The sequence below is a fragment of the Calypte anna genome, chromosome 4B (assembly GCF_003957555.1).
Source record: "Calypte anna isolate BGI_N300 chromosome 4B, bCalAnn1_v1.p, whole genome shotgun sequence".
Taxonomy (NCBI): domain Eukaryota; kingdom Metazoa; phylum Chordata; class Aves; order Apodiformes; family Trochilidae; genus Calypte; species Calypte anna.
Genome location: NC_044249.1, coordinates 22,788,173 through 22,815,394, shown reverse-complemented (window position 1 = coordinate 22,815,394; position 27,222 = coordinate 22,788,173). Strand labels below are relative to the sequence as shown.

The following is a 27,222-nucleotide window of genomic DNA, read 5'->3' as shown; positions in this document are numbered from 1 at the left end:
TGCCCCATGTCCCTCATCACTGCATCTCCATGGCTTGGAAACCCCTCCAGAGACAGGGACTCCACAACCTCCCCCTTTCTCTCTCTGTCTCTCCGGCATCTCTTGCCACCAAAAGCCCATGAGAACATCCACCCTTCTTTCCATAACCCCCATCCACCCCTTCCTGCTCCTTCCCTAACCTCTCTCCCTTTCTTTGTGCCCCAGATGAGGTTCCTGCTCTCTCGAAGCCTCTGAAGGCCACAGACCGTACGTCCCCTTAGCTGCTGGGTTGGGGATGGAGCCAGGGCTGGAGCTGGGGGTCCATCGGGTGGCTGATACCTGGGTGGGAAGAGGGAAAGGGAGCAGGGCAAGGGCTCCAGTGCAGGTCTGGGGTGTCCAGGTTGGGCACTGGTGACTTTGTGGTGCACGTTGGGTGTTGAGTCAGCTCCACAGGGAGCAGCTGGCTTGGGACTTGGACCTTTCCCCCCCTTTCTGCCCCTTCACTGCTCCTTCTGCTGGAGGTTCCATAAGAACCACCCAACCCAACCCTTCTCTCCCCTTCCTTTCCCACCATCCTCAGTCTGCCCCGAGGAGAGCAGGGGGGCAGCTCCTTGCCTGGGGTCCATCCCTGCACTGGTTCACACCACCAGAGCAAAGGACTCCTCTGGGGACCTTCCCTGTGTGCCCATCCCCACCCCAACTTCCCCTTGGTCTTTCTCCTGCAGACAGGTAAGTGGGCTGGGGGCTCAAAGGGGGTGAAGCCCCACGGTGTTTTGGTGGTCTCCAGCCACCTGTATATGGTCCTGGTGGTGACACTCCATGGGACACGTCCCCAAGGTGCCTCTGGGACTCTCTAATGGCTCTTGTTCCCCAGTGGATGATGGGCTGGGGTTCCTGCCCACCTTTGGTCCCTGCTACATCAACCTCTACGGCAGCCCCCGGGAGTTCACCGGCTTCCCCGACCCCTACGAGACGCTCAACCTGGGAAAGGTGAAGTCCCCTTCCCTCCAGGGGACCTCAACTAAACTCCAAAAAAAACCCCAAAACCCACCCAAACAACTAAATAAGCTGCTATTAACCCAAACTGGCTTTGTCATCAGGAGCCTGCACAGCCCTGCCTGCCCCTGCCTGCTCCTAAAGACCTCTCCTGGCCTTGCTCTGCTGCCCGAGTGCTCTCCACCTCCGAAGCTCTTGTAGAAATTCCTTTCCTGAGCTCCCTCCTCTGCTGTGACACCCCCTGAGAGCAGTGGCAGAGGGAGGAGGGGACGCTGGGGCCCTGACCCTCTCCCTGCTCTACCCCAAGGGCGAGGGAGTGGCATATCGGGGCAGGGTGCTGGTGGAGCTGGAGACCAAACTGGTGGAGCACGTGGAGCAGAAGGTGGAGGACATTTCAGCTGATGACATCCTTCGGGTGGAGGTAAGGGGGTCCCTGCCCGTGGGTTGGCTGTCCCACAGAACCACACAGAACCACCCGGGTTGGAAAGGAGCTCTGGGATCATCAACTCCAGCCCTGGATCCACTCCCCCCGTGGTTCCCAGCTCACTCAGTGCCACATTCAGTCTCTGCTTAAAAACCTCCAGGGATGGAGAATCCCCCCCCTCGCTGGGCAGCCCATCCCAATGCCTGAGCACCCCCTCTGCAAAGAATTTTTTCCCAATATCCAACCTAAACCTCCCCAAAGCCTCCCCTAACCTAAACCTCCTCCCCTAACCTAACCCTCCTCACCTTCCCACAGCACAGCACGTGGGGCACCAGGGGATGGTGTGGGTGCCTGTCCTGGGTGGGTGATGTCCTCCTGGAGGCTTTCTCCTCTCCTGCTGGTTTCCCATCCCAAAGGTTCCAGCTGAGGTGCTGCCCGGGGCAGGGCAGAGCAGGGTGACCACAGAGGGGTGGGGGATGTGTTCTGGGGGGGACCTCGGTCCCAACTCCAGCGCTGTGCCCGCCGTGCTCCTTCTGCACATTGCTTTGGGTCTGAGCTTCTCCACCTTGGTGTGGTGTCTCCCTGATGGACCTGCTCCTTCCTCTCCCTGCCCCAGAAGTACCTTCGCCGACGGAAGTTCTCCCTCTTTGCTGCCTTCTACTCGGCCACGATGCTGCAGGACGTGGACGCTGCCATCCAGTTCGAGGTCAGCATCGGCAACTACGGCAACAAGTTCGACACCACCTGCCTGCCCCTGGCCTCCACCACCCAGTACAGCCGGGCTGTCTTTGATGGTGAGCAGCACTGGGGGGCCCTGCAGGGGCTGGGGCTGCCCAGGGGGGGTGTGGAGTCTCCAACCTCCGAGATATTCCAAAGCCAAGTGGAGACGGGCTTGGAAAACCTGCTCTGCCCCAGCCAGGGTTGGAGCAGGTGAGCTCCAGGGGTCCCTGCCCCACCTCGAGCCTGTTGTGAAGGCAGAATGTGTGTCTGGGGGGTGTGGGGCAGCCCCTCTGCTGCCTTCAGCTCTCTGCTGCCTCAAAGGGGTCTTCAGGCAGCTCCTGGGTGCTCAGTTTTGCTCAAGATGCTTTGTGGTGGCCTCTCCCTGCTCCTGTGAGGGTCTCTCCCTGGCACGAGCTGTCCTCATCCCACTGGGGTTGTTTTCCTCATTTGTTGCCTCAGGGATGCAGCTCTGGGGGTTGCCAACCCCCCTTGGGCCCTTGGTTGCCCCGTTACACGTGGGTTTGGGGCACGGGCTCCTTCCTCAGCCTCCTGCTCCCCTTCCCCTCCCTGCTGGTCCTGAGGTCAGGAGCTCAGCAGGCTGTGTCCTCCAGGCTGTCAGTATTATTACCTGCCCTGGGGCAATGTCAAGCCCGTGGTGGTGCTGTCATCCTACTGGGAGGACATCAGCTACAGGACTGATGCTCAGAACCTTCTCCAGCACGCAGCAGACAGGCTGGTGAGTCCCCTCTGCCAGCTCCTTTCTGTGTCCCACCCTGGGGGGACAGGGAGGGATGGGGTTGTGTGGATGGGGTGTGGATGCAGAGCTTTGCCATGTCACCCACCTCCTGCTGCAGGATTTCCCTCAGCTCTTGAGCTCCTGCTGGGATTTCTGGCTCTGTTTCACTCTCCTTTCCCCCAGAGCCCCAGCCAGAGGTGCAGAGCTCTGCTGGGACCCACGCTGGAGTTTCTAACCATGGGGAGCACCCCCAGGCCCTTGCTGGGAGGGTCCTAGACGTGGGGGGGAGCAGGGCACTGGGGGGGTCCCCACTTTTCACCTCCTCTTCCCCATCTCTTGTGCAGGAAGCAAACCTGGAGAAGATTTACGTGGCCCTGAAGGCCAAGCACCCCCCGAGTGAGCTGGATGCCCTGGCTGCCCAGCTGCTGGATGGGGTCATCTCAGACTGCAGGTATTTGCTGCCCCTTCCCACCAGGAGCCTTTCCATGGGGGGATCCCTTCGTTAGCTTGGAAGGGATGATGGCTTTTCCAGTTTTTTCTGTTTTCTCCCAAAAAACGTGGCTCGGTGGCCAGAGATCACCTCAAAGGTCACCAAGCCAAACACTGGGGTGAAAAGGGGACACTGAGGGCAAGGCACACAGCTCCAGCCTTCAGGCAAAAATATTCCTTCCCAGCCTTCTGCTGAGGGAATCCATGACCTTAACCTGAGCCAACCAGCACCAGAACGGTGCTGGGGAGGTACCATGGGGGTGACTCCATGGGATGTCCCTATGGGGGGTGTCTCCATGGGATGTCCCTATGGGATGTCCCTGTGGGATGTCCCTGTGGGATGTCTCCATGGGAGGTGTCTCCATGAGCTCAGCTGGGACAGAGATGTCCCTTGGAGTGGTTGTGCCATGGAGATGGTGCTGATGGAGCCCAATCCCAGCCCGAGGGTTGGGGTCTGGGATCATTCCCAGCAGCACCATAAATGACCCCAGATTCCAGGAAGCCCTCACTCAGCACAGAGAAGATCTGCCCAGCCTCCTGAGCCCTTGAATCAATGTATATTAAATAAATAGATTTAATTTATACAAGGGGCTCAGCCTGGGCTCCTCTGGCCCCTGGGGGTGAGGTGTGGGGGCTCTAGGTGTGGTTTGAGGCTCCTTTGCTCTTGGGGTCACCCTGTTCCCCAGCTGAATCTCAAGTGGCTCTGTCATGCTTTGGAAACTTGCTGAAAAGGAGGAAAAAAAATAAAATCAAACAAATGGCAGCAAAACTCAAGGTGATGAGGGTGAGGGAGCTGCTGCCACCACATCTCTGCCTGTCCCCACAGCCTGACCCTGCCTGATGTCCTGAGCAAGCCGTCCAGCACCCACCTGGACCAGAACCTCTACAGGTTCCGCTGCAGCAACCTGGAGCAGATGGTGAAGGCAGCTCTGAGGCTGAAGCACGAGGAGTTGAGGCTCTCAGCAGCCCTGGAGCAGGCAGAGGATTGGCTCTGCAGGCTGAGGAGCATGGCAGAGGAGGTGATGCTGCAGGAGATGCTTTCCAGCTGGGAGGAGGCTCCTTCAACCACGCTGAGCATCACAGGGCTCTTCTGGTGGGATGGTTGTGAGAGACCTCCTGGGGGGATGCAGAGATCCTGCTGCTCTTCCAGGCAGAGCCCTGGACCCCATGGTGATGGTGATCAGAGGGTGGGCAGAGGAGGTGCTGCAGGGGATGGCTGAGTGGTCAGGGAGGTGTCCATGAGAGGTGTCTCCGTGGGAGGTGTTCCCATGGGGTGTGTCCATGGGATGTGTCCATGGGAGGTGTCTCCATGGGAGGTGTCTCCATGGGGTGTGTGTCCATGGGAGGTGTTCCCATGGGAGGTGTCCATGGGAGGTGTTCCCATGGGAGGTGTCTCCATGGGGTGTGTGTCCATGGGAGATGTCTCCATGGGAGGTGTCTCCATGGGAGGTGTCTCCATGGGGTGTGTGTCCATGGGAGGTGTTCCCATGGGAGGTGTCCATGGGAGGTGTTCCCATGGGAGGTGTTCCCATGGGAGGTGTCTCCATGATCTCAGCTGGGCAGGAGATGTCCCTCGGAGTGATTGTGCCATGGAGATGGGGCTGATGGAGCCCAATCCCAGCCCGAGGGTGGGAGGTGGTTGTAGGGAGAAGGGCTGGACTGGATCTCAGAGGACTTTTCCAGCCTTGGTGATTCTGTGATTCTAGGATGGGGACTGGGTTTGGGAGGCACTGGGTCTGGCACCCCCCCAGTGAGCTTGAGCTTTGCCAGGAAAACCTGAGGTGAAGCTGCTCGGGGGAAGTTTGGGGTTGCTCTGGCCTGGCCTGACCCTGATGGGATCTGGGGGTGCCGAGGTGGGGTCTGGGTTGGTTGCTCTTGTTCCACGGGCTCGGGTTGGCAAGGGGACTCTGGACAGGGCTGCTCTGCGGCCTCCTGCCTCCTTCCCTACCTGATTCCTTAGCTCAGAGCCCTCTGGTTGGACACAGAGCCCTCTGGTTTTGTGTCCCCAGCCCCAGAACAGCCTCCCCGACGTTGTCATCTGGATGCTGCAGGGGGACAAGCGTGTCGCCTACGCCCGCGTCCCGGCACACGAGGTTCTCTACTCCAGGAACATCAACGACTGCTGTGGCAAGAACTGTGGGAAGCTGCAGACCATCTTCCTGAAGGTACCGTGGGCTTGGACCCCCCGAGGGACCACCCGGGGCTCCAGGGACCCCCCTTCTTCCCCCAGCCCCAGTTTTGACCCCGCTGAAGCTGGTGAGAACTTGGTTGTGCTCCTGGTGGAGTTCATGGGTCAGACCTGGGGCTGCAGCACATCCCTGGGGAGAGCTTCCTATTTGCTGCAAGTTCCAGGTTTTTGTTTTTAAAAACTTAAACATTTTATTATTTAAAAATATGTATTTGAATGTTATTTGATGTCTTTTCAAGATTCCTGACCCTCTGCCACTCCAGGAAGTTGAAGCTGGAGCCTCCTCTGCCAGGCACTTTCCAAGCTTCTTGCTTCTCCCATGATGTTTCTGTGGCCTTTTGCTGCCTGCCAGGCTGGGAGCAGAAATCAGTGCTGAACAAGCTCAGAGAAAAGCAATACAGTGAAATGGAATAGACTGAGCAAAGCTCCAGCCCAGCTGGCAGCAAAAAGAGAAACCAAAATATATTGGTTTTTTTCTTTTCCCTGTGCTTCAGCTGTGGCTGGAAAGGTGACATCACTTGGAGGGGAAAAAATAATGTCAGAGAGAGAGGAGAAAGGGCAGTGAGATAAACAGCTCCTGGGGCATTTCCAGGTTTGCTGGACTCTGTTGGCAGAGTTTGGTGTCCAAGCCCTGGAGGTGTCCCACGAGGGATGAAGAAGCTCTGACCACCAGGGCTTTAATGAATAGAATCAGGGAATGGTTTGGGGTGAAGGGACCTTAAAGCCCCCCCAGTGCCCCCCCTGCCATGCCCAGGGACACCTCCCCCAGCCCAGGGTGCTCCAAGCCCCATCCAACCTTCAGCACTGCCAGGGATGGGGCAGCCACAGCTTCTGGGGGCACCCTGGGGCTCAGCACCCCCACAGTAAGCTCAGCTCTGTGGATGTTGTCACAGTTTATAGGGAAGCTCAGTGATCTCCCTCCCTTCCCAGCTGGGTCTCTGGGGGGTTCATCCCATCCTCCCATCCCCATCCATGTCCTCCTTTGGCAGTACCCCCAGGAGGAGGCCATGGGTCCGAAGATCCCAGCCCAGATCCGGGTCCAGCTCTGGTTCGGGCTCTCTGTTGATGAGAAGGAGTTCAACCACTTTGCTGAGGGGAAGCTCTCTGTCTTTGCTGAAACTGTGAGCATCTCTTCACCCCTCCCCAAGGGGATTTTCCTTCTCTCTGCCAGGGGCAGCAGCTCCAGCCTGGTGGGGAGGGGGTGGGCTGGGCCATGGGCAAGGGTGTTGGGGGTCAGAGCAGCACCCACCAACTGAGAGGTGGGAGAGCACCCAGCTGAAAGCCCGGGAGAGGCCACACTGGGGTTTCACTTCTTCTGCATGCTGGGGGACAAATGTGGGGACACCCAGGAGGGGACACACACACACAGGCTCTTCCCGGGAAGTCTGTCCTCAGGAGGGAGCTCTCCAGGAAGGAAGGGATTGTTGGTGGGGTTTCCAAAGGATTATCCCTGGGATTTTGTGCAAAAACTTCTCTGCTTTTGCTCCCCCAGTATGAGAACCAGACCAAGCTGGCACTGGTGGGGAACTGGGGCACGACTGGCCTGACCTACCCCAAGTACTCAGATGTCACTGGCAAGATCAAGCTGCCCAAGGACAGCTTCCGGCCCTCCACGGGCTGGACCTGGGCTGGGGATTGGTTCATCTGCCCAGAGAAAACGTGAGTGGGGGGTTTCTGGGGAGCACAGAGCCCTTGGTGGGCTGTCCCGGGCACCCCAAACATCTGAGCAGGTGGGAAGCTGATGGGAAAAGTCACCCAGAAAGCTGGATGGAGATCTGGGGTGCCACGGGGGTTCCTCCTCTGCCTGCCCCATCCTTGGCAGGCAGTGATGTTAAAGAGGTGTCCTTGGGGTGGTGGGTGCTGCATGAGCCCTCAGGGACACGATGGACCCCACACCCAGCTCATGGGGACACTGGGAGGTGGGAGAGCCCATTGGGGCATCCCCTGCTGCAGGGGGATGGTGGGTGCCCAGCAGAGCTCTGCTGTCCTCCTGGGTTGGGTTTGCTTTGAGCTCCATCTCAGCTGGATGGGTGAGGCTGGGTGCTCAAGCTTGAGGCTTGAGGGTGGGGGCTCTGGGAGGAGCTGGGTGGGCAGGAGGGGCCCCCCCTGACCCTGTGCATCTCCTCGGGGTACAGGTTGCTGCACGATGTGGATGCTGGGCACCTGAGCTTCGTGGAGGAGGTGTTTGAGAACCAGGTCCGGCTGCCTGGGGGTCAGTGGATCCACATGACTGATGCCTACACTGATGTGGTGAGGACCAAGTGGGTGGGAGGGGGTTCAGCACCCACCCCACGCTGCAGTGGCACAGAACACCCCAGGGGCTCAGGGATCTGCTGGGCACCCAGTGACCAAACCCACCCGTGTCCCACAGAACGGGGAGAAGGTCCTGCCTAAGGATGAGATCGAGTGTCCTCCAGGCTGGAAGTGGGAAGATGTGGAGTGGGACACAGACCTCAACAGAGCTGTGGATGAGAAAGGTAGGAGGGGGCAGTTTGGGGAGTTTGTGACCTTTTCATCCCCTTCCATCCCCTGCCCATGAGATCTTTCCTTCCATGGTCCCACCCAGCACCAGGGATGCCAACGTCCCCTTCGTGGCTGTGTGAGCTGCCCCGATGGGAGCTTCAGAAGGGGGGGCCAGGCCTTGGGGGTCCCTTCTTCACCCCCAGGGCTGGAGCTGTGGGTTGGGCAACCACAGATCAGAACTCCCTTTGCTGCTGGGGATAGCCCAGGCTCTTCTGGGTGATCTTCCCTGGCTTGTGGTGAAAGAGGAACGGGAAGCATCTGGCCAGAGAGCACCTGGGGTGGTCACAAGGGTTGGGGTTGCCTGAGGATGGAAGGGCAGGGAGGAGAGAGAGCTCCCAGGCTGTGACTCTGAGCCCAGGGCTGGTGGGACACCATCACCTGGCCCTGCCCAGTGGGACAGCTCCAGCAGGGACCAGTCTGAGGTGGTTTCTGTGTGGAGCAGCAGTGGTCAGGACAACCCTTTGGTGTCAGAGCCCTTCCAACCCGGACACACTTTAAGAGAGGTCCCTGGGGGTGGGGGTCGGGGGGGCTCTTTCCCTGCCTTTACCCAGCTCTCTGCTTTTCTCCAAGGGTGGGAATATGGCATCACCATCCCTCCGGAGCGCAGGCCCAAGGCGTGGGTGCCAGCAGAGAAGATGTACCACACCAACCGGAGACGGCGCTGGGTGCGGCTGCGCCGCAGGGACCCGGCACAGCTGGAGGCCATGAGGAAGGTGGGGAGGGGGCTGTGGAGAAATGGGGGACACGGGGCTAGGGCTGTGTCCCTGTCCCTGCACGGGAGGTGCTTGGGCTGCTGCAGAGCCCCTGCTAGCTGCAGAGCCCCCCGGCCTTGGTCTCCACCATGGGGCTCAGCATCTCCCAGAGCTGGAGAGGATCTCAGGGATTGGGATGCAGGCGGAGCTGGGACCCCCACCAGTGCCATGGGACATCTTGGGGGGGTTGGAGCTGAATCCCCGGTGTGTCCCGGCCCCGCTTTCCTCTAGGTGGTGCAATCGGACCGCGAATGCCACCACGGAGCCGCTGCTCCTCCCTCCCTCCCTTCCTCCCTCCCCCCAGCCCCTTCCCCACGAAGCTTCTCTCCCGCTCCAGCACTTTTTCTGGATAATTGTGGCTGGACAGCGTGGGATACAAACGTCACACGGAGGTGACAGAGCTCAGGAGCGATAGAAAACACCTCCACGGGCTGGTGACAGATGCCCTAGGGAGAAGTTCTCAGTGGTGGCAAAGCCGTGGTGGCCCAGGGAGGGATCAGAAGTGATGGCAAAGCACAGAGAGGGCTGAAAAGATGGAGGTGCAGCTGCCACCCAGGCCTGGGCAGGATGTGTCCTTCTCCTTGGTCAGCCCCAACCCAGTGAGACCCTTCCTTGAGTGGTGTTCCCTCTGGGAGTGGATGAAAAGGCTGGATCTCCAGGGCAGGACCTGGCAGTCCTGGGTTACCACTCGATGACCTTACGGGTCTTGCCCAGCTGGTTTCCTGATGAGAGCCACGGATGACTCCACGATTCTTATCACAGAATGATTCTGTGATTCTAAGCTGGGGGGGCCCTGGGGGTGACAACTGCAGCAGGCACCATCTCCTGTGGGTTTGGGGGTGGGCGCAGCCGTGTCCGTGGGAGAGCCCCGGGCACAGGGAGCTTCACCCCGGGTTGTGCGGGGATCCCACGGGGACGGCGTTGGGACCCGGCCCCTCACCTGCCCCTTCCCCCTCCGTGTCCCAGCACAAGCAGGAGGAGGTGGATGGGGAGGGCTGGGAATACGCCTCGCTCTTCGGCTGGCGCTTCCACCTCTCCCCCCGCCGCACCGATGCCTTCAGGCGCCGCCGCTGGAGACGCCGCATGGAGCCCCTGGAGCGCACGGGGCCCGCTGCTGTCTTCGCCTTGGAGGGAGCCCTGGTAGGTGCCCCCCTTCCCTGCACCCCCAAAAATCGCTGCTGGGGAGGAGGAGCCTCCCCCCTTCCCCTCCAAAGTGCTGGACCCGGAGCCCATCCCCTCACTGTCCTGGCTTGGTGAAGATCCTGACTTCCCTTGGCTCTCAGCATCCCACAGCTTTTCCTCTCCCTAAATAAGAACCAAAGCAGCACGAAGCCTCTATAGGGATTTTTTTGTTTGTTTTTCTCCCCATTTGGCCTTTTTTCTCCCCCTTCCCCTCCTCTGCCCCATCCCACCAGGCTGCTGGTGTCCTGTCCTCTTCCCTCCCAGCATGGAGAGGATCAGGAGCTGGGTCCTCTCTGCCCTCCTGGGGCAGAAGGGCCTCAGGGTCCTTCCATGGGGAAGCTGAAAATCCTCTGGGACACCCAGCTGTTCCTGGAGACCCCATCCCCTGGCTGCAGGCTGGGTCCCAGCAGGTCTGACCTTACTCTGCTTTCTCTTGCAGGGAGGAGTGACAGATGACAGGAGTGACGATGGCAAATCCATCTCCACGCTCAGTTTTGGTGTCAACAGACCCACCATTTCCTGCATATTTGACTGTAAGGCCCCAAGGGGTGGAGGGGTGGGTGCAGTTCCCCTGCAGTGAGTCCTGGTGTGGGGGCTCTGCTTGGGGACCCTGTAGCTGAGCATTTCCCACCCTCTGCCTCTCACCCATCTGGAGTGAAGCATAGAATTGTGGAACTCCTGACTGGTTTGGGTTGCAGGGACCCCAGAGCTTCCCCAGTGCCACCCCTGCCATGGGCAGGGACACCTCCCACAGCCCAGGGTGCTCCAAGCCCCATCCAACCTTCAATACTGCCAGGGATGGGGCAGCCACAGCTTCTGGGGGCACCCTGGGGCTCAGCACCCTCACCCCAAAGAATTTAATCCCAAGATCTCCTCTCCATCTCCCCTCTTGCAGCTGCAAACCCTTCCCCCTCATCCCATCCCTCCTGTCCTTGTCCCAAGTCCCTCCCCAGCTTTCCTGGAGCCCCTTCAGACACTGGAAGGTGCTCTGAGGTCTCCCCAGATCCTTCTCTTCTCCAGGCTGAACACCCCCAACCCTCTCAGCCTGGCCCCAGCCCTCCCAGCATCTCTGTGGCTCATCCCTGAAGGGGGATGGAAAGGGGAGGGTGGTCCAGGTGTTCCCCCTGAGCCTGGTGCTCTCTTGGGAAGCCACGGGGAGGTTTAAGTCCTCAGAGAGGAGCCTGGGGCTGGTTCAACTCCAGCTCTTCCCCTGGTGCCCCACGTTGATCCCTGAGCTCATCCCTCCATGGTTTCTGTGTCCAGGTGGGAACAGGTACCACCTCCGCTGCTACCTGTACCAGGCACGGGATCTGATGGCCATGGACAAGGACAGCTTCTCAGGTGAGCCCTCTCCAGCCTCTTTGTGCTCATAATTAGTGCTGTAATTAGTGCTGTAACAGGCTGGAAAACAGTTCTTGGGGTACTGCTTGTTGGGACATGGAGGGTACTGGGCAGGCTCACAGCAAAGGGTGTGGGCAGGAGGCTTCCCCAAGGCTGGGAGCTTGATTTTCCATCAGCAAAAACATTAAAAAAAAAAAAAAAAAAAAAGAACAAAAATCAGAGTTTTGAGAACTTTTATGTGAGAAACCAAGCAGAAACCACAAGTCACCCAGGTTGGGGGTGAGTCAGAGCTGTGTTTGCTTTGCTAATAGCTCCTTCTCCCTGCCCCGAGGTGAGGCTGGGGAGCAGACAGCTCAGGGACACAGCAGATAAACACCGAGCAGAGGGCAGGGATGTGGCACTGAGCCAACCCCCTGCATGGGCTGCAGGCTGGGAGCAGGACAGGAGCTCTGGGATGGGGTCGAGGTGATGGAGCAGGGGCAGGAGATGTGCTCAGAAAAATTAAGAAGGGTGTGAGTAGGACAGAGAGGAACCTTCTGCATCCTCAGGAAGGCTCTGGTTGGGTTGATGTGTCCTCAGCACCCAGCTCAGTCCCAGCTGGGTGAGTCCTGGCCACCGTCTGGACCCTGCAGAGCAGCAGCCTGGGCGGCGGGGTTGTGCAGGGGATTTGTCCCCTGGCTTGGAGAAGGGATCAGGGCTGGAGAAGGCATCCTCTGTGTGTTAGGGACAAAAGAACGGATTGAAAACAGGATTGGAAAGGAAAATCCCTAGCAGTGGCCAACCTGTTGGGTGGTTTGGGTTTCAGTGTGGCTGCAGGGCTGGGTGGGCATCTCAGGAATGGTTCTTTGCATTGAACAAACCTCCTGGCAGCCTCTTCCCCATGGGCTGGGACATCCCAGGCTGGTGGCCCTGTGGCTCTTTGGTGGCCTTTGCTCACTCCCATTAACTCTTTGCAGTGTCGTTTGGAGGGGGGGAAGCAGGACAAGGGGGATGTTGCTGCTTACATCAAGCTCAGAGCTGGAGCTGGGGCAGTACCAGAAGTTCCCCATCAATCAGTCCACAGGATTATAGAATGGTTTGGGTTGGAAAAGCCCTTTGGGATCATGGAATCCAAAGTGCCCAGACCACCCCCACCCCATGTCCCTCATCCCCACACCCCCAGGGGTTTCTCTGAAACCCCTCCAGGGATGATGGGGACTCCAGCCCTGCCCTGGGCAGCCTGGGCCAGGCCCTGACAACCCTTTCCAGGGAGAAATTGTCCCCAGCTCCAACCTAAACCTCCCCTGGCACAACTTGAGTTGTGCCCAAAGTTCCTCTTGTCCCATCCCGTGTTCCTTGGAAGAGAAGCCCCCCCCTCACCATCTGCCTATCCCCAGGACCTCCCCTGCTCCCCTGGGCGTTTTGCAGCAGAGGAAAGGTGGCCAGAAAGATCCTGGAGAGGTGGAGAGCACCCAAACAATCCCCCAGTGTCTGCCCCCAGCGAGGTCCCCTCTGCCTCCCACAAAGGGTTTGTTGTTGGGGTGGTGGGACTGGGGTGATCTCATGGTGGGGAGGGGGAGTCCCTGCCCTGGGACAAGCCTGGCCAAGGACAACATGAGTAACACCATGGCAGGACCTGGAGCTGGGATCTCTGCTGCCCTAACAAAGCATAAAGGAGTTCATTAAGGGGGCTTTGCACAGTTAGAAAAATAAACCCTGCCCACCGGGCTCTAAACAAAGGGGCTTTATGGAGGTTCCTTCAAAAAGGAGAGGAAGGGGAGGAGGGAGGAGAGGGGAAGAAAGAGAAGGAAAAAAAAAGAGCAGAAAAAGCAAAATCCAATTTTTTTTTTTGGTGTTTTTTTAGTTGACTTTGCTTTTGGTTTGGTGTGGTTTGTTTGTTTGTTTGTTTATTGTAACTCATTCTGCTTTCCCCTGGCTGGAAAAGAGTGGGAAAGGTTCTTCCCAGCATGAACTGGGGCTCTTCCCAGCATGAACTGGGGCTCTCCCCAGCCCAGCCACCTCCCAACCAGCCCCAGCCCATTAACCACCCCTGCTGCCCCCAGACACCAGGGAAGCAAAAGGAAAATTCACCCCCAGCCCCTGCCCGGAGCCAGGATCCAGGATCCAGGATCCAGGAGGAGAACCTGGACCAGGAAAGATCAGCCCAGACAGTGAGGACTTTTCCCCTGTGCCAGGAGATGTGGCCAGGGAAAGCCATGGAGATCCCACAGGCCAGGAGAGAGGCTTCCTCTGGTCAGTGTGGTCTGCTTGGGTGTCCAGGAAGTTTTTGGCTAAAAAAAAGTTCTTTTACCTAATGTTTTTAGGGCCAGGAGGCTGTGGGGTCAGAGGGAAAAGCTTTGTGTAACTGGACAGCCAAGTCGTGTGGACTCTTGTGCTCATCTTGACCCAAAAGGAGCTGGGATGAGGAGGGGTCAGGGCTGGAATAATTCCCTAGGCTGAGATCTGCAGGCTGAAGAAGAGGAGTTGGCAGGATGGAAGCTGCAGAACCCCAGGGAGCTGAGCTGAGCTGGGTCACTGTCTGCAGGGACCTTGGCCCCATCCCCTCCTCAGCTGGGGGGGTCTGGGACATGGTGGGAAAGTCATTGCTGGAGGACCTGCAGCTCTGCTGCCTCCTGAAGGAGCTTCTGTCTCCTTTCCATACCCCAACTCATCCCTGAAGGAGCTTCTGTCTCCTTTCCATACCCCAACTCATCCCTGAAGGAGCTTCTGTCTCCTTTCCACACCCCAACTCATCCCTGAAGGAGTTTCTGTCTCCTTTCCATACCCCTACTCATCCTCTTTTTTAACCCCCCTTGCAGATCCTTATGCCATTGTCTCCTTCCTCCACCAAAGCCAGAAGACAGTGGTGGTCAAGAACACCCTGAACCCCACCTGGGACCAAACACTCATCTTCTACGAGATAGAGATCTTTGGGGACCCCCAGAAAGTGTCTGAGTCCCCTCCCAACGTGGTGGTGGAGCTGTATGACCAGGACACCTACGTGAGTGTGCTGGAGTGGATGGGACCAACACGTGGGATCCTTCCTGCCCCCAGGAGAGCAGGGAGGGGGCACCCCTGGGGGGCTCAGATGTGGAGATGGACACTCAGAAGACAAAACAATTCAGCAAATAGCTGTGCCAGTGATGGGCTTGGTGTCTCTGCTCCAGGAACCAAAGCTGCTCCTGCTTCTTGTTCAGAAGAGTGGCCAAGTTCATGGTCATTAAAATCAATGGAGTTATTAAAATATTTCCTTTTGAAAAGGCTTGGGATGGGACTTGAAGCAGCCACACACACAGGGGACAACTCACCCTTGTTTGCTGAGCTGCCCAGAGGGACCCAAAGGGCTTTTGGTGGTGGTGGCATCCTGGTGAGGGGTGAGGGGATAACTTGGAATGGAGGATGTCACTAGGGCAGAAGGGGTTTCAGGCTGTGTGTCAGAGCAGCACACGAGTGAAAAGCACTTGGAATACATCTGGGGAACATCTCAGGAACCCTTCTGTCCCCTTTCCTCCAAAAGACACCCCCTGGAAGCAGCAGGGGCAGCAGCAGGTCCCATAGCAGGCCAGAGGATGCTCTGGGAATCCTGTGCTGCTGTGGGAGTTTCACCTCTCTGAGCCAAAACAGACAAGGGGGAGCGTGGTGCTGCCCCTGCCAGGAGGGCTTTGCCAGCTCTGTGGTTGCCTTGCAGGGGGCAGATGAGTTCATGGGGCGCTGCATCTGCAGACCCAGCCTGGAGCGGTCCCCGCGGCTCTCCTGGCACCCGGTCACCAAGGCCAACAGGAATGTTGGGGAGCTCCTGGCTGCCTTCGAGCTGATTCAGAGGGAGAAGGTGAGCTGGTCCCCACCCACACCTGAGCCTCTCTCTGCTGCTTTCTCTCCTGGGAGCCTCTGTCAGGGTTTAACACTGCCCGGGCAATCTAACCCAGTACCAGATGCTCGCTATTAATCCCCTTCCCCTTCCTGATAAAGGGATTTACAAGAGCCTGAGCTGAAAGCAAAAGCACAAACAGAAAATTACCTTTATCCTGGCCCAAAGCAGGGCAGCCCCTCAGCACCCAGCAGCACCCAACCTTTGCTCAGTGCTGAGCTGTGTCCCCCGGAGCCCCATCCCTGGCAGAGCCTCAGCTGGGGTGGGATGGGGCTTGGAGCAACCTGGGCTGTGGGAGGTGATGTTTAAGGTCCCTTCCCACCCAAACCATCCTGTGACTGGTTCTGTGACCTCAGCAGCTCCATGGTTTCTGCTCCCAGCAGGCTCAGCAGTGATGCTCAGCTCAGGCTGCATCTCAGAGGTGGGATGGGGGACATCTAGCAAAGGCAATGGGAAGGGGCTTGGGGCTGGGGCTGGGGTCCCAGCTCTGTCCCATGGTGCTGCCTCAGCACCAGGGGTACCGTATGAACTCTGTGTTTCTTCTCTCCACAGCCAGCTGTCCACCACATCCCTGGATTTGAGGTAATGTCTTCAGCAGCTCCTGGGCTTGGTGCTCCCCTCACTGTCCCCTCCTTGGCTCCCCAAGGCTCAGCACCATCAGCAGCACCCACAGGGCTTGGCAGGGGCTCTGCAGCTCAGCTTGGCTTCTGCAGCCACTTTTTCCATCCTGTCGTGGGGATGGAGGCCAAGGAGATGATGGAAACCCAATTGCCCTGAGCCAGGCTGAGAGTTGGGGGTGTTCAGGCTGGAGAAGAGAAGGATCCCATGGGGAGACCTCAGAGCACCTTCCAGTGCCTGAAGGGGCTCCAGGAAAGCTGGAGAGGGACTGGGGACAAGGGCCTGGAGGGATGGGATGAGGGGGAAGGGTTTGCAGCTGCAAGAGGGGAGATGGAGAGGAGATCTTGGGATGAAATTCTTTGGTGTGAGGGTGCTGAGCCCCAGGGTGCCCCCAGAAGCTGTGGCTGCCCCATCCCTGGCAGTGTTGAAGGTTGGATGGGGCTTGGAGCACCCTGGTGTAGCTGAAGTTGTCCCTGCCCATGGGGGTTGGCACTGGGTGACCCAACCCAACCATTCTGTAGTTTCCCTGTGATTATTTCAGCATTCCCATGGTGAAAGGTTCTGCTCCCCCACCTCTCCACCCTGTGTCCCCCCCTCTGTCCCCCCCTGCAGCACAGGCACTCACTGATGCTCTCTTTCCAGAGGCTGAAGTCTGCACTGATTTCTTCTCCAGCTTGGGGGGTGGTGGAGTGCAGGAGCTTGGAAAGCATCTTCTTGTGTTTTGTTTTGTTTGTTTGTTCTCTGCAATGAAAGGGGCTGATGCTTTGGGCTAACCCTGTGCTCTCCTTCTCTCTCCAAACAGAATGATCTCTCCTCCAGCCTGGATGAGGTGAGTCCTTACACTTTAGTTGCCTCTTCATCTTGGGGGTGTTAAATCTGAGCCTTCCTGGGGCAGCCACTTCTTGCCAGAAGTCCCAAGCCAACAGGGTCAGGGTTTTGCTGAGCACCAGGACACAGCAAGGTGCTCCGGGCTTCACCTGCTGCAGGATGCATAGGGCTGGAGTTCACCTTTATGGGAAGTGTGTCCCTGAGGTCCAACCCTTCCAAACCAAGCATGGAAAGGCTGAAAAGCTGAGCTGACCTTTGGCTGGGAATCCCAGCTGAGACATTTGCAGCTATTGATGGGGCATTGAAAGGGCTGGGGCAGGTGCTGGGAATGAAGGAGTCTCCTCAGGATCCCAGGATGCTGCTTGGGACCTGGGGGGGATGTTGCTCCCCAGACCTTGTGGATCCTGAAGAGAACCCAGGGCTGGGCTGGTGTCTGGTACCACGCCACGTCAGGGACCTGGACAAGGGACATCTCTAGTGGGATATTTTATTGCAGATGGGTCCCTTCCCCTCCAAGCAGCTTTGCCTGGTGGTCTGGGGCTCATCTTTGTGTTCCAGGGGGGCTGAGGTGGCTCAGCTCCTGTAAACATAACCATTTCTCTGCTCTTCCTCCTCCATTTCTTGCCACTTTCTGGCTGGGGCACTGCACAGCTCTGCACCACTGCTGCCTTCCACGAGGGGCTCCTCCAATGGGTACCTTCTATGTTCAAACACCCAGCTCCCCCCTGTTCCTTTGCTTTTGCTCAGAAACCAAGCAAAATCCCAGCAGAGACCCTCAGGGTCACCAGTTCCTTCCTGGACTGCCCAGGAACCCCATCCAGACCTTCCCCCTGAGCCTGCATCCAGCCCGAGCTCTCCAGTGCCCTGAGCAGCAAACACCAAACCTTGTGGAGCATCCCTGGGGCTTCAATCAGGCTCCTGAACAACCTGGCTGGCCCCAGGACCCCTTCTGCTCCTTCTTTTGGTGCAAATGGGACAGGACCAGACTCCTCAGGGAGGTGGTTGGGTCTCCATCCCTCAATGTGTTTAAAAACTGCCTGGATGTGGTGCCTGGGGCCAGGGTTTAGTGGTGGTCACCAGGAACAGGGTAAAAGGGGTAGGACAAGGTTGGACTCGATGACCTTGGAGCAATTCTGTGATCCTGTGCTGATGGGGCAGTGTCTGAGCAGCCTGATCTGGAGGCTCTGGATGGGTCCCCAGGGGTGCTGAGCACCAGAGTGATGCTGGGGATGCTCTGCACCTCTCCCTTGGCACTCCTCTCCCTCTCCCCTTCCCCTAACCATCCATCAGCATCTGGGACATGGGAGGGGGGGAGCCAGGCACCTGCCCTGAGATGGAGCCACCCGAAATCTCTGCAGTTGGAGGTTGTGGAACACCTCATGTGCCAGGATGAGAGCTCCTTGTGGGGCAGCTCCACACACACACACACACACACACACACACACACACATCTGTCAGCCTGGGGTTGCATTTTTGGAGGATTTGTTTCATTCCTGCCCTTTTGGTGATTCTGATCTGGACGATGCAGGTCAAGGAGAACCCAAACCCTGCTTGGGCTCAGAGCCCATCCTCAGTCAGAGGTCTCCTGGCTCCCTGCTCCCCTCCTCCATGGGGCAGATGCTGAGTCCCCCCCTTGCCATCCTGCAGGAGATCTTCTGCACAGAGGGAGCACAGGGACCACCCCACGGTGCTGCAGCTGCTCACACACCTCCCCCTGCCCACCCCATGGGTGTCACAACCCAACCCCTGCTGCTGCTCCCATCCCCTCCTCGTGTCCCTGCTGTGGGAGAGCTGCTCCCATCCCTGGGGAGGGGGCACCAGGATGGATGGGGAGCAGCTCCCTGGTTGTTCCCTGGGAAAAGGCTCAGGGCTCACTCACAGCAGTTGATGTTTGACCTTTTCCAGGGTCAGATGGAAGGGACAGAAGCACCTTGCAGGTCCCTTCATCCCTCATCTCCTCCTCTCCAGGTGTCCTGGACTTCTGGGGGGCCAGGGGGACGATGAGATTTGCAGGGAGGGGACCCAGGGAGGGCAGAGCCAGGGGGGGTGATGGGTTTGGGGTCTCCTCATGGTCTCAGCTGATGTCTGCTCTGTGTCTCTGCTCCCTGCAGTCTGAGGACTCCGACCTTCCCTACCCCCCCCCACAACGGGAGCCCAACATCTACATGGTGCCCCAGGGCATCAAACCCGTCCTGCAGCGCACGGCCATCGAGGTGAGGGGGGGACAACAACCCTTGGGGGGGGACAACAACCCTTGGGGGGACACAACACCCCTTAAAGAGAGACAGCACCCTCAGGGGAACACACAACACCCCTCAGGGGTCACCCAGGAGGGGGATCTGGGCCAGACTCTGGGGGTACAGAGCCCACCAGTGCTGGGACCTGGTTGTCCCCAGGGGCTGTGCTGGGACAAGAAGTGTCCCCAAGCAGTCAAGGTGAGGCCAGAGCAGAGCCCTGGGCACCCTTGGTTTCCAGGAGGAGCCTCTGAGCCCCACGGGAAGCTCGGGCAGAGCAGGGATGTTCCTCGGAGCTGTCAGACAAACCTTGTCTGCCTGCCACCCCACGGGTGACACCTCCACCTCCTCCTTCAGCTTTACCCCCGTTGCTGAGAAGCTGCTGAAGGGACGAGAAGCCTGGGGACAACCCTGTGGCTGAGTCTTTGCTGTCTCTTCCCCTCACCCTTCAGATCCTGGCCTGGGGGCTGAGGAACCTCAAGAGCTACCAGCTGGCCAGTGTCACCTCTCCCAGCCTGCTGGTGGAGTGTGGGGGGCAATTCGTGCAGTCCTCTGTCATCAAGAACGTCAAGAAGAACCCCAACTTTGATGTCTGTGTGCTCTACATGGAGGTGGTGAGGAGCTGAGCCCTGCCCTGAGTCAGGGGGCACAGGGGGACCCCTCGGGAGGGACCTCCAGAAGGTCCCATAAAACCCCACATCCCAGGGTGAGGCTGATCCTGCCCTGCTCAGGGTTTGTTCTTCGTTCCTGGTGAATTCTTTCCCTCTGTGTTCAACCCCCTGTGCCCACAGCGTCTGCCCAAGGAGAGCCTCTACAGCCCCCCCCTCATCATCAAGGTCCTGGACAACAGAGCCTTCGGGAGGAGACCCGTGGTGGGGCAGTGCAGCATCCGCTGCCTGGAGGAGTTCAGATGGGACCCCTACAGGGAGGAGAACAAGGGACCCCAGGAGCACCCAGGTACCTGAGCACCATGCTGGGTGCACACCCAGACCCTGCTCCAGGAGTCCTTTTGGTTGGGAAAGCCCTTAAAATCATGGAGTCCAACCCAGGACCACTCCATGTCCCTCACCCCCACCCCACGTCCCTCACCCCCACCCCATGTCCCCATCCCCACCCCATGTCCCCCATCCCCACCCCATGTCCCTCACCCCCACCCCATGTCCCTCACCCCCACCCCATGTCCCTCATCCCCACCCCATGTCCCTCATCCCCACCCCATGTCCCTCATCCCCACACCCCCAGGCTCTGAAACCCCTCCAGGGATGATGGGGACTCCAGCCCTGCCCTGGGCAGCCTGGGCCAGGCCCTGACAACCCTTTCCAGGCAGAAATTGTTCCCCAGCTCCAACCTAAACCTCCCCTGGCACAGCTTGAGTTGTGCCAAAAGTTCCTCTTGTCCCATCCCTTGTTCCCTGGGAGCAGAGCCTGAAATCCCTCAAGCTGTGGGGTCACTGCCTGGGACCCATTTGCTTTGGGCTCATCCCAGCTGTAGGACTGACCCAGTTTAGCTCTGGGGTTGGTTGGTGGCACGGGCTGTCCCTTGGCCAAGCTGTGCCACCTGCAGGACCCTGAGCCTGTGAGGGCTCTGGGCAGGGCTGAGGTTGATCCTAAGGTGACTCAGTTTTGGGGTTCCTAACAGCTGAGGTGCTCATCCCTCTCCTGCTTGCTCTGGTTGCAGATGACGTGAGCCTCACACCCAGGGATGATGTTCTCATTGACATCGATGACAAAGAGCCCCTTATTCCTGCCCAGGTATGGAGAACATCACAGGGCTGGGAGGACACTGCTGGGGATGGGGAACTTGTGCAGGGCTCTGATGTGAGCTCATGTCTGGGTTCCACCTTCTTTTTCCAGCTTCCACTCCCTCTCCTCCACCGGCCCCAGACTCCTCCTTCTCCCCCATTTGCTTTCCTGGAAGAGAGGACAAGAACCTCTCTCTCTCCCTGCCCTCCAGCCACCTCTTCCTCAAACGCAGGCTTTGGGCTCAGGCTGAAGGTTTCACCCCCTCTTTGGGCTCTGCTGGATGCTCCAGCAGCTCTGTTCACTCTGCAGAGGGGGCTGGTGGGGACCAGGACTGCAGAACGTCCCAGGGAGGTGGGACCTGGACACGCTTTAGCCAGGAGGGAGGGATGTGGGATGCAGAAAGCAAAGCATCTCTGTGCCATGAGTTTGAGAGGTCTCAGCTGTCCCCTGTGGATGGGGCAGGCTGGTCCTGGGCTGCTGTTCCTCCTCCTTTTCTATTCTTTCATTGTTTTGTTTTTTTTTTTCTCATTCCCTTGGTCCACGGGAGGTTGGTGCTGTGCTGTTCCCCTCCTGCAGCAGCTGTGGGTGCTGCAGCTTTCAGCCTCTGGGCTCAGGAAAGATGAGGATTTGGGCCCAGTCTGTGGCTGGAGATCTCCATCCTGGCATGGTCTGCACTGCAGCTGGTCCTGCCCATGCCACCCCCAAGCCTGGGGACATCCCGGGCAGGGATGTGGCTTAGTGCTGGCCTTGGCACTGGGAGGTTTTGGGTTGGACTGGTTGATTTTCAGAGCCTTTTCCATCCCACCTGATCCTGCAGTTCTCTGGAAGGAGCTGATCTGCTGGGCTCCTCACTCAGCTCCCCGACTCCCCAGAGTGGGGCTTGGAAACCTTGGCCCCAGAGCAGGAGTGGTGTTGAAAGGGAAAAGGCAGCTCCAGACAGAAAATCCTCCTGACACCCTGATTGCCTCCCCACCCCCTGGCCAGGGTTGCTCTGCAGCATTTACAGCTCTGCCTCAGCTTGCAGCAGGAAAGTAACTGGAGCGTGGCCCTGGAAACACAGCAAGAGGAGGCTGGGAATGGGAACTTTCACTGCTGCAAACAGAAAAAAAACCAAAACAACCCAAAAAACCCCAAACAATAACCTGGTTTTCTAGCCCAGAAAGTGCTCGGGAGAAAAGGGAGGTCAGGGAATAAGAGGGGTGCAGGGCAGGACTTCACCCCTGAGGAGCTGCATGGGGCTGGGTGAGCTCTGAGAGCCATAGGATCATAGAGCCATAGGATCATAGAGCCATAGGATCATAGGATCAGCTGGATTGGAAAGGGCCTCTGAGATCACCCAGTCCATCCCTGGTGTCCCTTTGCTGGCCCGAGGTGGCACCCATCACCTCCTCAGGGTGGTGAGAGCCTCTGCAAGGCAGCTGTGGGTGGGATGGATCCCCAGGGAAGGATCAAAACCCCAAGGATGGTTTTGCTGGTCCCTTCTCCTGGGGCTGGACATGGGGTGACTTCTCCTGCAGCCATCAGGGCCCCTCCACCTGCTCTGCTCCCCTCCAGCTTTGGGGGGAACCTTTTCCTGGGCAAAGGGGATGGATCCTGGGCCAGGGGTCCCTGCCATCCAATGCTGCTTCTCCTTGGAAGCAGGAGCCAGGAGTGTTCCTGCCCTGGCTGTGTTTCATTGTGGGGCTCCAAAGCCTTTCTCCCTCCTTGCCAAGCCTGGCTTGGGTCCCTCCTCTGGTGGCTTTGTTGTCCTCCTCTGAAACAGGGACAAAACCAGCCCTGAACCCTCTCTGCTGGGTGTGCTGTCCATCTCCTCCCATGGGGTGAGAAGTTCAGCCCCAGGTCTGTCCCCAACAAGGCTGTGCTGTGCCTGGAGTTGCAGAGCTCACCCCTACCTCACAGGGAGGGAAAAGAAAAGCTGCTAAAGCTCCCAGGAAAAGCAATTTTCCTGCAGCCAGGTCTCCTAGGCTGAGCCCTTCTTGTCTTCACCTCCTGGAGGTGCACAGGGTGGGGGTTTGCAAGGGCTGAGGTGGTCCCCAACCTGCTGTGGGGTTTTTTAGGGTGATCCAGGTGTAGAACTGCCCCGATCCCTGCCTGCTCTGACCCCTCTGTGCCCTTCCTTGTGTCCTCATCCCCCTGAGGAGCAGAGCAGGGAGGACCATGAGGTCCCTCTGCATCCCATGGGATGAGCAGGGCTTTGTCTGTTTGTTTCTTATGATCAAACAGTCAGGGAGGGGCTTCCAAGAGTTTCCTGGGTCTCCTGGTGGGACCTGAGCCTGGGAAAGCCCTTCCCCCCCAAAGCAGATGGAAATTCAGAGGTTTTGGCTTTACCCAGTGCATGGTTTGATGTTTGATGGGGTGTAAAGCAGTTGTAAGGAGAGCCTGATGCTCCAAACCAGGGACCTTCTGGTGGGAACATCTCGTTCCTCCCTCTTCCCCACCTGGCAAGACAGAAGCAGAGCTGCCACTTGCTGCCCCGAGCAGCTCCTATGGGAGCCAGGGACAAACTGTGCTCATTCTTCATGGATTTGTTTTTCATTTCAAACGTTGCTCCTGAGGTCTCCTCACCCCTTCTTGTTAAGAACACCCAGGGCAGGTCCCTCCCTGGCTCGCTGCCTCTGCAAGCCCCCAGCAGCCCCTGTGCTGTGCTGGGAGACACCAACAGCTTGGCTCTCACCTGGACTTTTCCCTTTTTTAATCTTTTTTTCCCTTCTTTAACACCCCATTTATTCTCTGCAGCCATCCCAGCCCAGTGCCCCTTGATGAACATCTGGCCACATCTGGGGAGGCTTCACCCCCAGTGCCCAGGGGAGGGGGAAGGTGCCACCCTCTGGGTCCATCCATTTCCCTCTCTGGAGTTGTGCTGATGTCTGTTCCATGGTGGTCTCTAACCTGGTTGCTAACCAATCATTTTAATTTGTAGCTTGCAGAGGCTCTGACCAGCTCAGCACTAATTAACACCCCAGCTGCTCGGGCCCAGCCTCATGTAGGTATTTGCTCCATCCCTAACTGCCCCCCTTGGCTTTTCTGGGTGGGAAATGTGGGGATGTCTGTGTTTGAAGGCCTTGGGGAAAAAAAAATCCAACAAAGCCCTGGAATAATGGGAATATCCTCCAGAAGGTGGAGTGGTATGGTTGGGGGCTTCCTGTGCTCCTCCATGTCCCATTTTCCAGCTGGGGTGCTGGGACAAAGCCCAGGCACCATGCTGGAGATTTAAGGTGTTGTCCCCCCACGAGGAGGAAGGTTCCACCCCAGGGATGGGGTTCCTGCTTTGGATAGTCCTGTGGATGTGGTGGTTTGGATTGTTAAGGAGAAGCATGGAGCTCTCTGTGCTCCCAGCTCTGTAGTGCATTCCCAGATGGTGAAATGATCTGGTGAGATCTCCTCTCCATCATCATCCTGCCCTGGTGAGATCTCCTCCATCATCCTCTGGTGAGATCTCCTCTCCATCATCATCCTGCCCTGGTGAGATCTCCTCCATCATCATCCTCTGGTGAGATCTCCTCCATCATCCTCTGGTGAGATCTCCTCCATCATCCTCTCCAGCCTCCTGCTGCTGGAGCACTTGCAGGATCCTGGTGCCTGTGGAGCATCTCCCAGGGCAGAGGAGCTCAGAAGGAGCCCTCAGCCCCCCCTGAGCTCTGGAACTGTCCCAAGGAGGCTCCTCTCTGCCCAGTTAGTGCTGGGATTATGTTGGGTTGCCACGCTTGGGTTGCAAGGAGTCTAAATAACCCGTCACAGTTAGCAAGGCTGGCCCAAGCCAAACAACAAGAAGTCAGGCTCTGTAAACTATTTGGAATAATTGGTTATTTGCTGTGTTTTCCAGCTCCAAACCAGAGCACATTTTTATGGCTTATCCTGTTAGTGTCAGCTGGGAGAGCTCTGGGTGTTGGGAATCTCCTGCTGAGCCCAGCACCTTCCTCCTGGCACTGTTCTCTCCTGGTTTCATCCTTGGGACGTGGCCCATGGCACTGGGTGGGAGACCCCCAGGGACCTTTCCATCAGCTGGGGACACAGGGCACAGCTCTGGTGCTGACACCTCCACCCCAGTGTCTCGGGCAGGAAAAGCTGGGGAAAAAATCTGACTTTTCCCTGGCACTTCTGGAGCTGCTCCTGCTCTGCATTTCCCCTTGGGCAGGAGAAGCTGAGATGGGGACAGCTGCCACCTTGCTTGGGTTTAGGTGGTCAGAAGAGCCCAAGGAGAGCTTTTTCTTTTCTTTGCTTTCATTTCATTGTGTTTTGTTTGGTAACATCAGTAGAAATCAGCAGAAACTCTCTAACCAACCTCTTTCTCTTGGGGCTGCAGAAGATCCCATGGGTAAGTGGGGAATCATCAGCTGAAATGATTTTTTGGTCACTCAGCATCTGGGGAATTCTTTAACCCAGCCAGGATGGGCAGAGTGGAGCTTTGGAGACAAGAAAACAGGGCTGAAAGCAATGAAGGGCAATTTGAAATTTTATTTTAGTTTTTTTTCCTCAGAAAAGAGGAGGCAGCAGAGGCCTCAGAGTTGAGTTCTCTGGTACTGCTGTTAATCCCATGGCTATTCCTGACAGCAATCTAAACCCTGCACCCACTGGCTTCAAACCTCACCCCAATAAACCTCACTTCTGATTCCCCACTAGGTCACCCTGCTGGAATGTGGGGAACCAGAGAACATTCCTTGTTTTGTTTTTTCTTTTTTTGGGCACATTTCAGGAGTCACACTCCAAGCCCCTTTGCCTTGGCTTCTGCAGATTTCCCAAAGCAATGATGTTCCCATGAAAGCTGTGGCTCTGCTGCAGCATCCTGGGAGCTGGGGGGGAAGTTTGGGTGGGAATGAGGCAAATTCTGCTGCGGGGCAGTGAGGGGGTGGGGAGCTTGGGGTTGGTTTGGATCTGCCCCTTTCTACATGAACATCAGTGAGGAGAGGGTTGTGTTCCTCCTGAGAGGTACAGCACCTGGGGACCACGTTTTTTAGTGGAAATCTGTGAATTTTAGTGGATGTATTGGTTTGCTCACCTTGTTTGGATGGAGGGGTTGCTGGGGTACAAACCCAGAAGGCATTTCCCATCCCAGAAATCCCTCCCAGGCAAAGTCCTCTCCTCCTCCCTGAATTTCAACCTGTCAGCTCAGAGTTAATTCATCTCATCCCTCCTCTGGTCCTGCTCTTGGGAAAACCCTCCCCAAAGAGCCCAAATCTGACCCTGACAAAAAAAACAACAACAAACCAAACCACAACCCAAACCCCAAACATTGGAAGTTTCCTGTGAGCTCCTCTCCTGGAGTTTCATCCCGAGAGCTCCAGGTTCCTGGAGTTGCTGTGGATGCAGCACTGGGGTTGGAGCATCCCAGAATGAGGAGCTATGGGGTGGGCTCATCCCAGAGCCCCCCAGAGCCCCCCAAGCCAGGCTCCAGCTCCAGCTGGGGGTGTTTTTGGGGTGGGATGTGTGACTCTGGTGTCCCCTGGCACAGGAGGAGGAATTCATCGACTGGTGGAGCAAATTCTACGCGTCCACGGGAGAGAGGGAGAAATGTGGCTGCTACCTGGAGAGGGGATTCGACACCCTGCAGGTAAGAGGGGCTCTGACCCATGGCACCTGCACTCTCCCTGCTGCTTTTCCAACAGCTTTGATTAATTTTTTTATTAAGACTTTTTTTTTTTTTTTACTTTGAGGCAAAAAACCCCCAAACAACCCAAGTCAGAATTTTCCCAGTGAGCAGGTGTTTTTACTTCAAAAAACCCAAACCCAGCTACTTTGCAAACTCAAGGTTTTGGGGGGTGATTTATTCATTTATTTATTATTTTTAAACCCTTCCTGGTAACTTCCCCTTTTGCAGCCTTCAAGAAATTGTCCCTTTTCTAAGTGGCAGAGGAGGGGGGGACCTTCCCCCTGCAAAGGGTTTGGGAAGGGGAAGGAAAAGCAGAGGTGGCTCAGGGGGGGTTTGTGCTGAAATAAACACAGAGACCCAGACAGGACCCAACTGGAGAAGAGCTTGTCTGGAGGAGAAGGACCAGGGAGGTCCCTGTGGCTGATGAGAATCCTGGCTGAGTTTGGGTCTTCTGTGAGGGCCTCTCCTTGCCAGGAGTCTGCTCTTCATCCCTGCCCTGGGGAGGGGACACTTCTGTCCCAGGACTGACAACTTTGGGTCCCTGGGCACATCCTGCTGGTCCCCCCCTGCCCAGGACCAGTCCCCCCCTCACCCCATCTCCCTCTCCCCAGGTCTATGAGACAGAGCTGGAGAAGCTGGAGGACTTTGAGCATCTCTCAGACTTCTGCCAGACCTTCAGGCTCTACCGGGGCCGCTCGGAGGACTCCAGGGATGACCCCTCCGTGGTGGGGGAGTTCAAGGTCTGGTGGTTTCTGCTCTGCAGGGGGAAGGAAGGTGCTGGTGCTGAGGGGTTGGTGCCAGCTGGGGCTGGTTGGGTTGGGACATCACTGAGAATTGGGCCACAGAAGCAGAGCACTGGGCAGCTCTGGCTGCTGAGCTCCCACCAGTTCCATCCCAGACTGGTCCTTAAAGCTCTTCCAGTCCCAGTGTCTGGATGGGTGAGTCAGGAGCTCATCACCCCCCTCCTGGCTCCCTGGGCAGGACGTGGTCTGGTCTAGAGGACAAACAGGGGTCAGGATCTGGGCTCTGACCCCAA

General features: G+C 57.6%; 1 protein-coding gene across 24 annotated transcripts in view; it reads left to right on the top strand.

Annotated features, from left to right (window-relative positions):
• The window catches only part of DYSF (dysferlin), a 63,679-nt gene that overhangs the window by 12,705 nt on the left and 23,752 nt on the right, over positions 1 to 27,222 (top strand). For 5 of the 24 annotated variants that reach the window (XM_030450483.1, XM_030450475.1, XM_030450482.1 and 2 more), the window contains 28 exons: positions 205 to 246; positions 854 to 969; positions 1,283 to 1,396; positions 2,016 to 2,193; positions 2,731 to 2,855; positions 3,200 to 3,306; positions 4,171 to 4,363; positions 5,354 to 5,509; positions 6,522 to 6,653; positions 7,025 to 7,191; positions 7,668 to 7,782; positions 7,904 to 8,009; positions 8,626 to 8,768; positions 9,774 to 9,947; positions 10,429 to 10,522; positions 11,253 to 11,330; positions 14,129 to 14,310; positions 14,998 to 15,138; positions 15,730 to 15,759; positions 16,598 to 16,624; positions 18,735 to 18,836; positions 19,310 to 19,471; positions 19,649 to 19,814; positions 20,535 to 20,608; positions 23,520 to 23,582; positions 24,903 to 24,914; positions 26,049 to 26,147; positions 26,798 to 26,926. In XM_030450483.1, coding sequence (XP_030306343.1) covers positions 205 to 246; positions 854 to 969; positions 1,283 to 1,396; positions 2,016 to 2,193; positions 2,731 to 2,855; positions 3,200 to 3,306; positions 4,171 to 4,363; positions 5,354 to 5,509; positions 6,522 to 6,653; positions 7,025 to 7,191; positions 7,668 to 7,782; positions 7,904 to 8,009; positions 8,626 to 8,768; positions 9,774 to 9,947; positions 10,429 to 10,522; positions 11,253 to 11,330; positions 14,129 to 14,310; positions 14,998 to 15,138; positions 15,730 to 15,759; positions 16,598 to 16,624; positions 18,735 to 18,836; positions 19,310 to 19,471; positions 19,649 to 19,814; positions 20,535 to 20,608; positions 23,520 to 23,582; positions 24,903 to 24,914; positions 26,049 to 26,147; positions 26,798 to 26,926 — 3,227 coding nt within the window. The remainder of the gene's footprint in view (positions 1 to 204; positions 247 to 853; positions 970 to 1,282; positions 1,397 to 2,015; positions 2,194 to 2,730; positions 2,856 to 3,199; positions 3,307 to 4,170; positions 4,364 to 5,353; positions 5,510 to 6,521; positions 6,654 to 7,024; positions 7,192 to 7,667; positions 7,783 to 7,903; positions 8,010 to 8,625; positions 8,769 to 9,773; positions 9,948 to 10,428; positions 10,523 to 11,252; positions 11,331 to 14,128; positions 14,311 to 14,997; positions 15,139 to 15,729; positions 15,760 to 16,597; positions 16,625 to 18,734; positions 18,837 to 19,309; positions 19,472 to 19,648; positions 19,815 to 20,534; positions 20,609 to 23,519; positions 23,583 to 24,902; positions 24,915 to 26,048; positions 26,148 to 26,797; positions 26,927 to 27,222) is intronic. The other 19 variants (XM_030450486.1, XM_030450480.1, XM_030450485.1 and 16 more) reach the window with 5 other exon arrangements.